This window comes from Acinonyx jubatus, chromosome C1 (assembly GCF_027475565.1).
Source record: "Acinonyx jubatus isolate Ajub_Pintada_27869175 chromosome C1, VMU_Ajub_asm_v1.0, whole genome shotgun sequence".
Lineage (NCBI taxonomy): Eukaryota > Metazoa > Chordata > Mammalia > Carnivora > Felidae > Acinonyx > Acinonyx jubatus.
In genome coordinates this window covers 114932523-114947848 of record NC_069381.1, presented here as the reverse complement: position 1 = coordinate 114947848, position 15326 = coordinate 114932523, and the positions used below count along the sequence as shown (strand labels likewise).

The 15326-nt window shown below is 42.3% G+C and overlaps 1 protein-coding gene across 11 annotated transcripts in view; it reads right to left on the bottom strand.

Moving 5' to 3' along the window:
- Positions 1-15326, bottom strand: part of CLASP1 (cytoplasmic linker associated protein 1) — a 272484-nt gene that overhangs the window by 157916 nt on the left and 99242 nt on the right. For all 11 annotated transcript variants that reach the window (XM_053214873.1, XM_053214874.1, XM_053214875.1 and 8 more), the window contains exon 7: positions 11591-11688. In XM_053214873.1, coding sequence (XP_053070848.1) covers positions 11591-11688 — 98 coding nt within the window. The remainder of the gene's footprint in view (positions 1-11590; positions 11689-15326) is intronic.

The window sequence follows — 15326 nt, the reverse complement described above, 5'->3', positions numbered from 1 at the left end:
CCTCTCCCCCTTCCCACACCAGGGCAGAGATCAATCTTCTTGGCCTATCTTTCCATCTAAGCCCAGATGTAGCCTCAAAATCCTTCCCCGACCTGCTCCAGGCAGCCACTACCAATTAATCAAAGTTGGCACCACTGAATTACAAAAAACTTGTGTCACCTGAGGACCAGATATGAGTAAAACTCACTTTCAAATCCAGAGGCTACTAAAGATCTGGAAAAATGTCTTAGAATCAATTTCCTATGATGTTTCCATCACCTTCCCTTTTATGAGCACCAAAGATCTCCAGTGGCATAAAAAAGCGCATAAATAATATCACTACACAGGTTGCCAGGGCATGCCCTGACCAACTTACCGCTTTATTGTGTCACAACTACACCCTCTGACGTGAGCATGCCTGCAAGTTTGCAAGGTAGGGACAAGGTATACCTCTAGCCTCGCTGGTCCTAAAATTACTGCGAGGGGCAAGTATTTCATCCGTTCCTGGTAGAGTAGTCACCTTGTCAATGGCAACTGAGAACAAGACTGTAGACGCTCCATCTGGGATAATGTCCACTCACTGGGGCCACATTACCTCCAACTAGCAGGCCCAAACAACTAGGGATGAGAGGGCTAAAATGATTGCTGCCTTTTCGGTACCTGCACATTCATGCAGAAATCCCTCGGGAAGGCATGCCTTTTCCTCTACCCACACCCGTCTCAGTAGCTGCACCTCATTCTCTACTCAGCAATGCCTATACGGCGGCTCCTAAGAAGGCTACCACCTCAAGAGATCAGTAACGTGGCTTCAGGACAGTCTAACCCCAACAGAGCATTCCTTAGGAATGGCTTTCGTCTGCTAGCTCTGAACACAGCAATACACAATGCCTCCCTGGGACCAGCGAATTTGCACAAGCCAAAAAGGGTGAGTTTTATACATTCAGAGACACTGAATGATGTGTCGAAGTAACAATTACCCTCTGAAGCCACCAAGTGTTTTTCATTTTTGTCTGTGAAATCTCTGGATCTCAAATCTGAATTAAATTTCTTTACTATTCTCACAAATAACTGGTACCATTTCTTCCTGGTTTTTCTGAACTCAAAATTTATATCCAACTCCTCAATCCCAACTGGCATTGCTTTTTTTTTAGTGTGAGATCTAGTTATTCCTTCCTAGAATAACCTATAATATAAATTTAAAATAATTTCCTAAAAGCACTAGTAAGCTCACAGTCAACAAGCTCCAGTCATACACTCAGAGCTAAGTGACTTTTTAGTCTACTACTCTTAAATGTGAGCAGACAAACCAATTCAAAGATGCGTGAGCAAAGCTTCTAAAGTGAAAAAGGGAGTCCCAAGATGAACAAACGTATACCCCAGAATCCCAATTCAGAGGAAAGAAGAAGAATGAGAAGTTTTTAAAATATATCATTAATACTCCCAAAGAGATAAAGAAAATAGTGCGATTATAAAAGCAAACAGGGAAGGAGACCTTCAAAATGACAGAAAATCTGCTCCTCCAAAGAGCAAAGCAAACATTCGCAAAATATGTCAAAATCAAGTTTTTCAAAGCTCTGGAAATTAAACAAAGGTTTGCTACAGTCCAAGGAGCCCTCTTCAAGAAAAACTGCTCAATCTTGGTAAGGACAGCAAGCTTTTCACTGTTTTGCTGTGTCTTATTTCCATCACCAACTCACCAGCTGAAAATCAACAGCCTCACAATCATAATAGTTTGAAAACCAGCAGCCTTGAAGCCACTGGGAAGAGCTGAGCAAGTCTGGAGCACCATAAAAATCCCCATTCCAAGAGAACTGTAATGATTTGACCTGTCTGGCACATCCTAGAATCCCCATTCGCAGGGTTTTATTTTATATGATTCACAGCACATTCAGTAGGAGAGACTCTTACGCCTGAAGCCAAGATCAAAAAGAATCAGCAACAACTGCTTAACATGGCAGCTGCCTAAGATGATGACAACTGGGACAAAGACACCGACCAAAAAACTTACAAAGAAAAATGGAGAATGAGATGTCCACAGGGGACTTTGAAAAAAATCTGACACATTCCTGGGAATCTGAAAGACTATGCATAGGTGCAAGACTGTAGGAAAGTCTAAGAAAAGACCTGAGAACACACTAATGTCTCATCGCTGGCTGACCTTGACGCTCTGCACAAGCAGACAGAAAAGGGGAAGGCAGAGATGCATAAACTGCCCACCAGAACACGGAAAACATTCCCCAACATACACAGACAGCACTTCAGCAAAGGCTGCGAGGCTGACTGGTTGGTTTAAGGCATCCAAGGAAATGTCTACCAAATCATTAGCTGGACACTATGCTAACCGAGTAGAGACTTCAGTAGCCATACACATAAGAAAAAAATATAGACTTTATGGAATTAGTTCAGGAAAATTACTAAACAAGCAGGGAGGAACAAACACCAAGAACAACAAATCTGCAGAGAAAAACAGACTGTGATGTCCAAAGGTGCACACTATATTATTTTAAATGACTCGTTTCAACAAAAAATTTATACATGTAAAGAAGCAAGAAAATATGGCCCATACAGAGAAAAAAACCACAAAAATCAGTCATCAGAAACTATCCTTAAAGGAAGCCCAGAGACTGAACCTATTAGATGAATATTTGAAATCAACTATTATAAGTATGTTGAAAATAAGTAAAGGAGATTATTTCTAAAGAACTGAAGGTAAGTATAAGAACGTCTCACCAAATAGAGAATATCACTGAAGAGACAGAAAACATAAGAATCCTATAGAGATTCTACAAATGAAAAGTATAAAACTGAAATAAAAAATTCACTAGATTGGGTGCCTGACTGGACTGGTTGATAGAGCATGCAAATCCTGATCTCTGGGTTGTGGGTTTGAGCCCCACGTTGGGCATAGAGATTACTTTAAAAAAACAAAATCTTAAAAAAAAAAAATTCACAAAAGGGCTCAACCACAAATTTGAGTTGAGAGAAGAAAAAAGCTGCAACCTTGAAGAGGAGTCAGTTGACAATATTCTGTCTGAGAAACAAAAGAAAAGGAACAGGGCACAAACAAACAAACAAACCAGAGCCTAAGAGTTCATGTTCTTATAACGTACCAACATATATACATATATACGTACCAACAAAACATATAATGAAATACCAGAAGAAAAAAGGACAGAATATATGGAGAAATAATGGCCAAAAACTTCTCACATTTTATATAAAATTTTAACCTACATATTCAAGAAGCTCAACAAACTCCAAATAGAATAAACTTAAAGAGATCCTAACCAACACACATGAGAAACAAACTGCTGGAAGAAAAGACAAAATCTTGAAAGCAACAACAGGGAAGGCACTCTTTGTGTACAACGAATCCTCAATAAAATAAATAAATAATTTCTCATTAAAAAAAAGGAAAAAAAAAACAGTGGAGATCAAGTGGCAGTGATTTCAAAGTCTTAAAATTTTAAATCTGAACCAAGTATACCTCAATAATTTGAAAATAAATACATACACACATTAAAAAACAACAACAAAAACAACAACAAACCTAAAAATCTCAACCAAGAATTCTGTATCCAACAAAATTATCCTTCAAAAATGAAGCAGAGAAACCTCTCCGGACCAATGATATTTCAGTCTTTACATGAACGAATTTTAGGCTCTGGGTAGGGGCAAATGAAGAATTTAAGACATTCCTAGATCAACAAAAAAAAACAGAGGAGTCCTTCAGATTGAAATGAAAGGAGACCATACATTAGCCCAAATCCACATGAAGATATAAAAAACACCAGTAAAAATAACTACAAAGGTAAACATAAAACTTAGGTAAACATAACAGACAGTATAAACAGATATATATACTTTTTTTTTTAACTCTTCTCTTCTCCTACATAACTTAACGGGAAACTACATAAAGCCATAATTATAAAACTGTGTGTGTTGGTGAGCTGTAATATATAAAGACATATAAATAAACACGACAGAAGAAAGGAAGGGAGAAAACAGATCTACAGAAAAGTAAAGTTTTTAATACTGAAATTAATTAAGGGTAATAATTCTAACTAAGCTTCTATAAATTAAGATGTCAACTGAAATCCCCAGAGCAAACACTAAGAAAATAATTCCAAAAAAGAATAGTAAAAGAAACAAGAAAATTAAAATGGTACACAAAAAAATATTTTTCACATAAAATAAGGGAGTAACAGAGAAGAAACAAAGGAGTCATGACATACAAAACACAAACAGCAAAACAGCAGAAATAAAATCTATCTCATTGATACTACATTAAATATGAATGAATTAAACACTCCATTGAAAAGGCAAAGATGATCAGACTGAATAAATAACACTCAACTATATGCTACCTATGAGAGATTCAGGTTAGATACAAAGACAGAGACAGAAAATAATAGGACAGAAAAACATACTCCATGCAAACAGTGCTCAAAAGAGGTCTGGAGTGGCTATACTATTATCAGACAGCATAGACTTTAAGACGAAAATTGCTACCAGTGACAAGGACATTTTACAATGACAAAAGGGTCAACATATCATGAAGATATAGTAATTTTATGTACCTAAGAACAGAGCCCCAAAATATATGAAGCAAAAGGTGACAGAACTGAAGAGAGAAATAAATAATTTAGCGGTATTAATTGGAGACTTCAATATCACACATTTCAATAATTAACAAAATACAGATACTTCTCAAGTGCACATGGAACATTCTCCAGGGAAGATCACACGCCAGAACATAAAACAAGCCTAAAACAAAATTCAAAGAAATGAAATCACAGAACATAGAAATTATGATCTATAACCGCAGTTAAGATAAAATTAGAAATCAATGACAAAAATGAGAAAATCACAAATAATGTAAAAATTTAATAAAACACAAATAACACAACAGCACTTAAATAACAGTTAAATAGCACTTAAAACACTAACAAAACGCTTAATAACAAAGAGGTCAAAGATAAAAGCAAACGGCAAATTAAAAAATACTCCAACACGAATAAAAATGAACACAATATACACAACACGGTATGCAGCTTTAGTAGTACTTACAAAGAAATTTACAGGTGTAATTGCCTACATTAAAACAGAAGATATTAGGAGTGCCTGGGTGGCTCAGTCAGTTAAGCGTCCAACTTTGGCTCAGGTCGGGATCTCACAGTTCCTGAGTTTGAGCCCTATATCAGGCTCTGTGCTAATGGCTCAGAGCCTGGACCCCGCTTCAGGTTCTGTTGTCTCCCTCTCTCTGTGCCCCTCCCCCACTCACACTCTATGTGTGTGTGTCTGTCTCAAAAATAAATAAACCTTAAAAAAATTTTTTTAAAGAAGATATTAAATCAATAACCTAACTTTCTATCTTAAAAAACTGGGAACTCAAACCAGGCAAAAGGAAGAAAAAAATAAAGATTAAAGCAGAAATATATGAAATAGGAAAAAGAAAAACAATAACAATCAAGAAGTCAAAACTTAGTTCTTTGGGAAAAAAAAAAACAAATTTGACAAATCTTTAATCTGATCAGAAAAAAAAAAAAAGACACAGATTACTAAACTTAAAAGATAAAGGAAGGCACAGTACAACTATCCTTACAAAAAAAAAAAAAAAAAAAGCCCATGAACTGTGTGTTAAAAATTAGATAACCTTACGTGGACAAATTCCTAGACAGTCACAAACTATCAAAAGGGACTCAAAAGGAGACAAAATCTGAACAGGCCTATAACCAAGTAAAGAGACTGGATTATGACACCTAGGGGTGTCCGGCTGGCTCAGCTGGAAGAGCATGCAACTCTTGATCTCTGGGCAGTATTCCCCAAACTCAATGTGAATTCAGTTTCTACCAAATTCCTAGCTGCCCTTCTCCCAGAAATTGACAAGTACATCCTAAAATTCATGTGGACCTGCAAGGCACCCAGAATAACCAAAACAATCTTGAGAAGAACAAACTTGGATTTCAAAATTTACTACAAAGCTGGTACAGTGAGGTACCAGGAGGACAGACATACAGATCAACGAAATTACAAAAAGAAATCCTTACATTAACGGTCAAGTGATCTTCAAGAAAGGTAAAGAAAATTTCTAAAAACCACAATGAGATACGCCTTGGGATGGCTATTATCAAAAATAAAACAACACAAAAACACAAAAACCACCACCTTTGGCACTGCTGGTAGGAATGCAAAATGGTACAACACCTCTGGAAAACGGTATGGCGGTTTCTCAAAAACCTAAACCTAACAGGATATGATCCAGCAAGTCCACTTCTAAAATCTAACCAAAAGAACTGGACGCAGGGAACGTAGGAGCTATCTGCGCATCCATTTTCATAGCAGCATTATTCACGATAGCCAAAAGGTGGAAACGAGTGCCCATCAACAGAGGAATGGATAAACAACAGAGGAATGGATAAGGACACACAGTGAAATCGTATTCAGCGATACGAGGGAATGACTCATGCTACAGTGTGACTGAACTCTGAACACACCGTGGTAAGTGAAAGAAGGCAGTCGGAAAAGTTACACTTTGTGTGATTTTATCTGCAAATCTCAAAACAGGCAAATCCATAGGAATAAAAAATAGATGAGTGGTTGCCAGTCTGGGTGGAAGGAAGCAATGGAGAGTGACTGCTAATGGAAACAGGGATTCTTTTCAAATGTTCTAAAACTTGACAGCAGTGATGGCTACGTAACTTTCTAAATACAGTAAAAACTGAACTGTTCACTCTAAAGGGGAAATGGTAAATTATGAAAAATACGAAAGTTATGGTATAAGAATATTTCAAGAAGGCTCTTATTTTAGAAAACCCGAAACAATGCTATAAAAAGGGAATGTACAATTATAACAAAAAAGGAAAAAATTTTAAATCAAATATCCAATAATGGAACGGTTGGAAGATAAATTTGAGAAAATCTCCCAGAAGGTGGAGCAAAATTATCAAGACAGAAATGGAAGGAAAAAATGAAATCAGAGGACTGGTCCAAGTCCCTGCCCAGACTGAAAGGCCCTCCAAGCTCACTGCACAAAAAAATGAGTATAGGCTCGTAAAAGCCCCATTGACATAAAGTTTCAGACAAACTCTGGGTGCAAAGAGAACCAAAGTTATCTACATAGGATGAAGAATCAGAAGGACTTTGGAGTTCTCAGTAGAAACACTGAAAGGTGGACACAATGGCGCACTGGCTTTAACATTCTGGAAAAAGCCTTCCAATCTGGAGTTCTAAACCACAGCACACTATTAATATCAAGATAGAACAAAGACACCTCAAAGTCAAAAAGTTTTCCTTCTCCATGTCTCTTCTCGGACAGCTACTGAAGAATATGTACAACTCAAGTGAGAGAGAAAACCAGGAAAGAGAAGATGTGGTCTTTGAGAAACAGGTGCACCGGCAGAGAAGACAGAAGTGAAGCCCCAGAATGATGACGAGAGAGAGACGTCAGGACGATAAAGGAAGAGATGGTGAGGGCAGCCAGTCCAGACTGGAGCAGGTTCAAGGGCAGTGTGTAGACGGTACTAGCACACGGTAAGCATGGAGACAACTACTCAAATGAAAGTAAGACCATCATTAACCCAGGGAAAACAAAAGGTTGTGCAGAAAAAAAGGGTAAAGCCATCAGTTCCCCGGGTACAGTGGGCTGTAAATAGCACACACGGTCATAATATAAACAAAATGCTGTCATAACCACAAGTAAAACACAGCTACAACTGGTGGACAAGGAGATGTCAAGTGGCTTGGCATGGTCAGGAGGAGCTGAAATTCATCCTCCGTCATGCAAAGTACAATTCTTACAGCGACAGAAACCACATAGGACAACACGCGCACGGTATTTACAATCACAGAGACAGGGCAGTCAGCACCCAGTGTTTGCCTCTGGGGGGAGATGGCAGAAGGGTAAGGGACTGCCTTTCTTCCGTGTATCTTATAAATTGAGTCAACTCTGTGTAAATGCCTCGCATGTAAGATAAAAGTTAAAAATGAAGGAACATCACAGAACACATTTCTCCTCTGCTTTTGCCTTGGGCCCTCTCTATACCGCTAAAGCTTACACAAGCAACTTAAAAATAAGTTTCAATTCTTCCCTCAGCGACACAACTGTTAGTAATGACTAGTGGATGTTCATAAATTTTTTAAGTTGAGGTAGCACAACAAATACACTGACAGAGCCATGCAAAACTATAGGTGTGCGAGGCCAGTGCTAACAAATGCAGCAGAGGACCAGGCCACAGCTCCATCTATGAATTAAAGGACCTTCAGGTTTAAAGCAGCTACTGTTTGAGGAGTCTGGTTCCCAAATGACGGTCTCAGAAGCAATTTAACACCATAACCTTCATGAACTAAAATCTGTCATGGTGGATAAAGATATTTTCTGGAATGTGCCATGGGGTGACAGTGAATGTCAAAGTGGGCTAAAAGCCTGTGTCTAGGAAAGTAAGCCACAAGGAACTACAGGTGTGCCACACGTCTCACAAATACTGCACGACAACATGGCATCTTACAAAGTCAGGCAGAAATTCATCACATTACTTTCTGACCACACCATGTGCACGAACTGCGAAGACAGTGTGTATAAGACTGTAAAATGCTATACTGACCAAACTCAACTATGCTGAGACCTTCTGATGTGCAGAAGATGTTGTTGACTATCTCCACGTTATCTGGTTCCATGTGATTTTAGCCACCAGACAGATAACGAGACCCAAATAATAACTGAATACGTGACCCAAAAGCGAAGGTCCAGTCCCCCCAATGTGAAGCTGACAAAAGGCCAAGCGTCTGCCCAGCTGTGAAATGGAAAAAGAAACCGCACCTCAAAGCACATTATGGCTCTTATCGTTTAAGTCACTCAGCTGATGTGAAGGCATCTGTTTCATCATATATTTCTTAGAGATCGAATTAATCTTCTCAAATACAACACTTACTCAATGGACAAACTCTTAAGAGTACAGCATTTCTATTTTAGGATTAAATCCAAGTGTCAGAAAGCACTGCGCACATCCCACAATATTTTATTAGTCCTGTGGCATCTTGCTAGGCTGAAAATCAACGATGCTCACATAACAGCAAAATAGGTGTATGTAAACGATGTACCAGAAGTCTAGAACGTTCAAGTACTCCCGTCAGCCACTTGGAGCCACATATAGCAGACAATGAATTTTCTGAACAACCAGAGGATTCTTCAAAGAGCAGAATTTCATTCCATTTGTACGTATCACCGGCAAAATCGAAATAAAGGTGGCAGCCAGGGCCTTGGACCGTCACAGTGCTAGTGAAAGGTCTTGTAATCAATACAAAGAAACATGAAGTTTTGGCTTCTTTCACCGGAATGATGCCGTTGAAGCACCAACAGCCTCCCTCTCCAGGCACTGTGTCCACCAGTTTTACGACGACAGCCGTGAAGGATGTGGGCCCGTTTCCCTAGGACTGCCCTCTCCGTGTGGTCTACAATTTGTAGGAATTTAGGTCACATGAAATATCGGAAAACCTCATTCTCATTCGGAGGCCCAAGCTCTTCTGTAGCTTTTCAATATTAAAAAAAAAAAAAAAAAAAAAAAGGAGGGTGGTAGTAGAAAAAAACCAGTACTGGGAGTCTGGACAAAAAGGTTCTAGCCCCAGCTCTGGCTGGCATTAAATGCCCCTAGAACCTTACCTAAATCGCTCTCTGTGTTGGGGTTGCCAAGACCAGCCCCAGGTTTAATGACGGACTGGAAGGACTCAGGACTCGGCACACAGTCACACTCAGAGCAATCACTACCATACTTAAGGACTCTCTGAGAAACCAGCAACGGGAGAAGGTACGTGGGGTGAGGTCTGGAGGAAACCAGGCACAAGCTTCCTAGAGCCCCTCCCAGTGGAGGGGAGTCACAGAAGATGTGCTGAATGCCCCAGCAGCGAGCTGTGACGACGTGTGTGCCCTGCTGTCTCCCCGCTCTCTGCCGGGCTGGTCAGGCAAACACCCCCTGCGTAGCACTTACCAAAATGCCGGACACCCAGAAGGAAAGCAGGTGTTCGGTGTAACACCCACTGCTGGGGCACAGTGACCCACTCTTTGGGAATTGTGGGAAGCCCCCCAGATCGTAGCTGCCAGCTGCCAGCCCAAAGCCAGCCTTGCAAGAAGGCCTCCCCAAGGACAGTAGTCTCCTTTGCACCTTCGCCTCTCGAGAGCTCTGTGTTCCCTTGTTACCTCCCGGACCCAGGAGCAGCCTTCAGACACAGGATGCAGGAAGTCCCACTGGGTGAGATGGCGTGCTCGTGGCCCGGGGCCACCGCAAGCTACATAGCCTGGTGAAGCCATCCCTGGAGAGCAGGGAAGGGCTTCAGTGCTCACAGCCTGTCTCCCAACGGTGATGCTGACGTCAGGGCTTCAGTAAGAAGCCCTCTCCCTCCAGCCCTGCTCTCCCTGCTCACCCGGGCCCTCCAATTTTCCGTGGAACACTGTGCAGTGCTTTAATCTTTGGGTTCGTCTTTCTCCTAAGTGTTCTCCCATATACGCAAAGACCAGAAAGCTGAGGTTCATAAAACACAGTAACAAAAAAGTCTATTCTCACAGCTGACATGTTATACAAAAACATGAAAATAGTTTTATCCCCACCTAATTATCTTGCACGCAGCTCAGGTGCCATGGTGAGCAACCTGGGGTCAGACAGGACTCACGACAACAGAGTAGAGCCCCACTTGACTGCTCATGGAACTCCTACTTTAGGGTAAAAGGTCCACTTCCATCACATCCAATCAAGGGACATCAAGACAAAGGACTCCTATATATTTCAAAGTCCCATTCCATATTTGGACTCCCAAGACTCTCTAACCTCTTGTGAAACAGGGTACAGAAAATTAAAAGGGGAGTCAGGAGACAGGGCTTCTGTGTACTCTCCCAAGTCACTTCAGGTTTCTGGGTTTTTGGGATCTCCAGGGACGCAGTGACAGGCTCGGATAAGCTACTCCATAAGCTGAGGCCACGTCCAGCTTCCCAGGACTCACGCATTACTCTCTTACTTAAAGTAACGGGGCACCAAAAGGTTGAAGGTTTGTCCATCACACTTAAAATTATGGATATCCAGTTGTTCATTATTTTTTTACAATTTTGACTACAACAGAGACATCTATGGACTCAGGCTGTCTTGGACCTGATGAGACACTGAGCTCCTTGCATTGGTCTCGATGTACTGAGATTGACAGAATACTACCATTTCAAAGAATTACTTCTCTATTTCTATCCGGACTCATTCTGGAAAGGCTTCATTAATTCAAACAAATATATTTCAAGCACCTAGTACATGAGGTGCTTTGTGCATACAAGATATAGAACTACAGGAACCACAAGAATGGTGAATTTTTCAACACCACTCGATTTTAAATATACTTCTAAAATCAACACGCAGCATGAAACATGGCTGGGTGTCTGGGTGATAATCCTCCTTTTGAAGAAGTAGAATGGGAGGGGCCAGGACACAGGATCTGGACAAGATCCCCAACCACCAATCCTCCAACCATATATTCTTTGCATAAAATTACAACAAATTAAGTAGTGCAAACCAAGATGTTAACTGAAAAAAAGAATAGGGGAAGACGAGCAGAAGAAAGGAAAAAAGTCTGAACTCACCGGGACTGTGGTAATCCTTTTTTACTGAGATCTGCCCTCACACGTTCTCCTACATGTCTGTAAATTTCCACTAAGCTGTTTATTGCTGCATCTCGAACCTAGATGTAAAAGAAGAGATCTTACAGCTGCTCTGTGTCAATCCACAGCACTCGCTGCTGGGACACAACACACTATACACCACCCCGAGTGTATCACCGATCTACCAAGGTGACTGTGATACAATCCCTTATAGACATTTGACTAGACAGAGCCATGTTTGACAGGCTGACATCGCTGTACAATTCCAGTGAGTAAATTCAGGTCCCATCCCGGTAGACATGTAAAGTCCACATCCCTTCATTCTTTCAATTCTTTCAGATGATGTCAGGAAACCAGAATTTTCAGACCATCCTCCCCAAACAGAAAACACTACAAGTAAGTGAATTATACAAAAAACAAAATACCATGTAAAAAGCATTCTAGATTTAACTCAATAAAATAAATACTTAGTGAGCAACAAAAATGGGTAGTAAAGTCTACACAGAGCCCTGTATTCAAGAAGCTAACAGTCCTGAAAGGAGACAGGGGCTGGGGGGTCGGGGGGAGCCCATAAATTCTATATTTAATACGGAGCACGATACTGTGAACATTATATAAGAGTACAAAGAGCTCCCACAGTTTAGGGAAGGGAGCAAGCACACAGAAGATACCAAGAAACATTTCCTGGAAGAGGAAGGGACCACTTAAAATGTGCTTGGGGACCAGCGTTTTACCAGGTAAAGACGGAATGAGACAGGTTCCAAACAAGGTACAGCCTGTGTGCAAAGGTATGAGAGCAGAGATGCAGGGCACGTGCTTCAGGAAGAGCAGGTGAGTGGCTGGCCACACACAAACATGAACTCAGAAAGCAGCAATAAGCAAGGCTTAAGAAACAGAACAGACTGAAAACAAACAGAAACAGGGAAATTTGAATGTGGACTGTCTGTCCGTCAAACATGATCATTGTAGCAATGTTGAAATTTCTTGAATGAGAAAATAGCAGGCAGTTGCACAACAAAATACCCTTGCTATTGAGAGATACCCACTAAAGTATCTCAGCGTCAAACTATCACACGTGTAAGATACTTTCAAATGGCTCAGGAAAAAAAGAGTGCATTTCTGCGGTGGGTTTGTGTACGCACACGGAGAGAGAGAAAACCAACATTAACTGGTAAATACGGAGGTTACTACTGGCCCTACCATTTTTCTTTAGATTGAACATTTGCAAATAAAAACATGGGAAAAAAATTTTTAGTATGCTGTGCCCTGGAACCAAGGCCAACCTGTGAGGGTTGGGGAGGAGGGGAGATGTGTCCTTACTCCAGCAGGCCCAGACAGGGGAGCAACATGATTTTGGACTGGGTCTCAAGCAATGAAAATCAAAATAACAGAGAAAAGACAGAGGAAGGAAGTAGGGACACAAAGAACAATGTACAGTCCTCGATCCTGCACACTACTCCTGAACAGTGTTACAGGACAGGGAACCTCACTGAGAACTTTTCCCTTTATGGTGGAAAAGGGAAACCTCACGCTATGGACCGAATGTCTGTGTCCCCCGCCACCACCACCATATGCTGAAGCCCCGACCCTCAGTATGAGTGCATTTAGAGACAGAACCTATGTAAGAGGATAATTAAAGTTAAATGAAGTCCTAAGAGTAGGGCCCTGGCACAACAGCATTGGTGTCTTCGTAAGAAAAGACATCCACGAGCTGGCTCCACTCTCCACTCGTGTACAAAGAGGTCAGGTGAGCACACGGGGGGAGGAGTCTGCACACCCGGAAGAGGCCCCTCACCAGAACCAGACCACGCCGGCACCCTGATCTCCAACTACCGGCCTTCAGAACTGTGAGAAATAAATTTCTGTGCAGGCCACCGGGTCCATGGTATTTTGTTACGGCGGCCCAAGCTGACCAAAACAGATTATCAGTTTATTTGGGAAAAGAAATACCTTCTGATGTCAGGCAGCAGTTTTATATGGAGACACGTATGTATCACACAAATAGTTAATGCCACTGTGTCCTGAGGATCACTAGTAAGCACATCGCTTGGCTCACTTTCTAACAATGGCATTTGTTCACAGCCAATCACCTTAATGAGCAAGCAAGATCTTGTCCTACTTAGAAAGTCTGGACCATCAACAGATTTAGTGGAAATACTAGCCTGAGAGTCAACGTAGATCTGGGTACCTGCTTGGCCTTTTAGGGGCTGAGTCATCCTGCATAAAATACGTAAACTATTTTAGTCCCAAAGTTCTCCTTTGTGAGCTGAAGGCTGCTTTGAAGGCCACAGGAAGTAACAAACTCACTCAACAAATTTGAGTGCCTGCTAGATGCCCAGCTAAAGTGCTTACATGGCCCAGGCAGGGAGCACGATAACCGAGCGCAGCAGGGCGGGTGTGTAACAACAAATGGCATAGGCCGGGGCCCCACTGGCAGAGAGAGAAGGGAATATGGAGGGTCGGGCACACAGGCTGCCATCACCCAGCCTTGGAGGAATAGAGGGCAGCTCTGTCACATCTCCTCATCTCTCAAGGGAAGTCGGAAATACGACAAATGTAAAAACACCAAGACTCTAGGGGCGCCTGGGTGGCTCAGTCGGTTAAGCGCCCGACTTTGGCTCAGGTCGTGATGGCACGGTTTGTGAGTTCGGGCGCCGTGTCGGGCTCTGTGCTGACAGTGTGGAGCCTGCTTCGGCTCCTCTGTCTTCCTCTCTCGTCTGTCTTCCTCTCTCACTGCCTCTTCCCCAGTCACGTGTGTGCGCCCTCTCCCTCTCTCAAAAATAAACATTTAAGGAGAAAAAACACTAAAACGCTAAACGTAAAGCTAAAACGTTGTGCAGACACGTGTACACAGACACGTATGCCAGTCTCTTAGAATGCAATTCGGTTTCAGGCCAGCAGTCTGTGACCTACACTCTGTGTGTACAAAACACTCAACACAATGGCTAGTGGAAGTGGAGCTATCTACATGTTCGAAACCAACATCCTAAGCCTTTGAAACCATCAGTCCTCAGGCCCACAAAGCTACAGGGTCAGACAGCATCTGAGGGTCTGAAGCACCCCGGATGCAAGAGATACAGAGGCACACGTTTTCTTTGGCACTACAAAGTACTGTACTCCAAACGAGAAGCAAGTTCTGTAAAAGTAACTCGCTCAGGATGAAGGCACAACGTAGTGCTCACTTGTACACGCAAGCGAATGGGTCCCCTATGGCTTCTGCCCACCCTCAGGCTCACCAGAAAAAAGGAACCCCGACATCTGGGGCCGCTGGGACTCCAAGAGCCCCATATATTAAACGCTACCTGGCAGGCCCACGCTGAATGCCTTATGGAATCTGAGGTCTTTCAGATCTATGACCCTCCCTCACTGGACCACTGTTTACTGGGACACAGAGGAGGCGGGCCACCTTCGGGGCCCACAGCAGGAAAGACCGATGTGAAGGTTAAAGTAAGGGCAAGAACACGGGCACCTGCAGCATGCTCCCACACCCCAGGAGCAGGATTGATGGAGTGCGGCGGTGCAGAGAAGCGGGTGGTTAAAGTCTCCTGGCGGGAGGGTTCTGGGAGATGTGGACCGTGCGTGTCTGTGGGCGCACGCATACGGGTGCAGATGGCCATTGCCAAGGCAGACGTGAGGCTGCAGATGGTCACCTGAGTGTGGTTTCAGCACTCTGGCTCTATCTGGCTCTGAGGCAGACTGCCGAAACCTGTCCACTGAG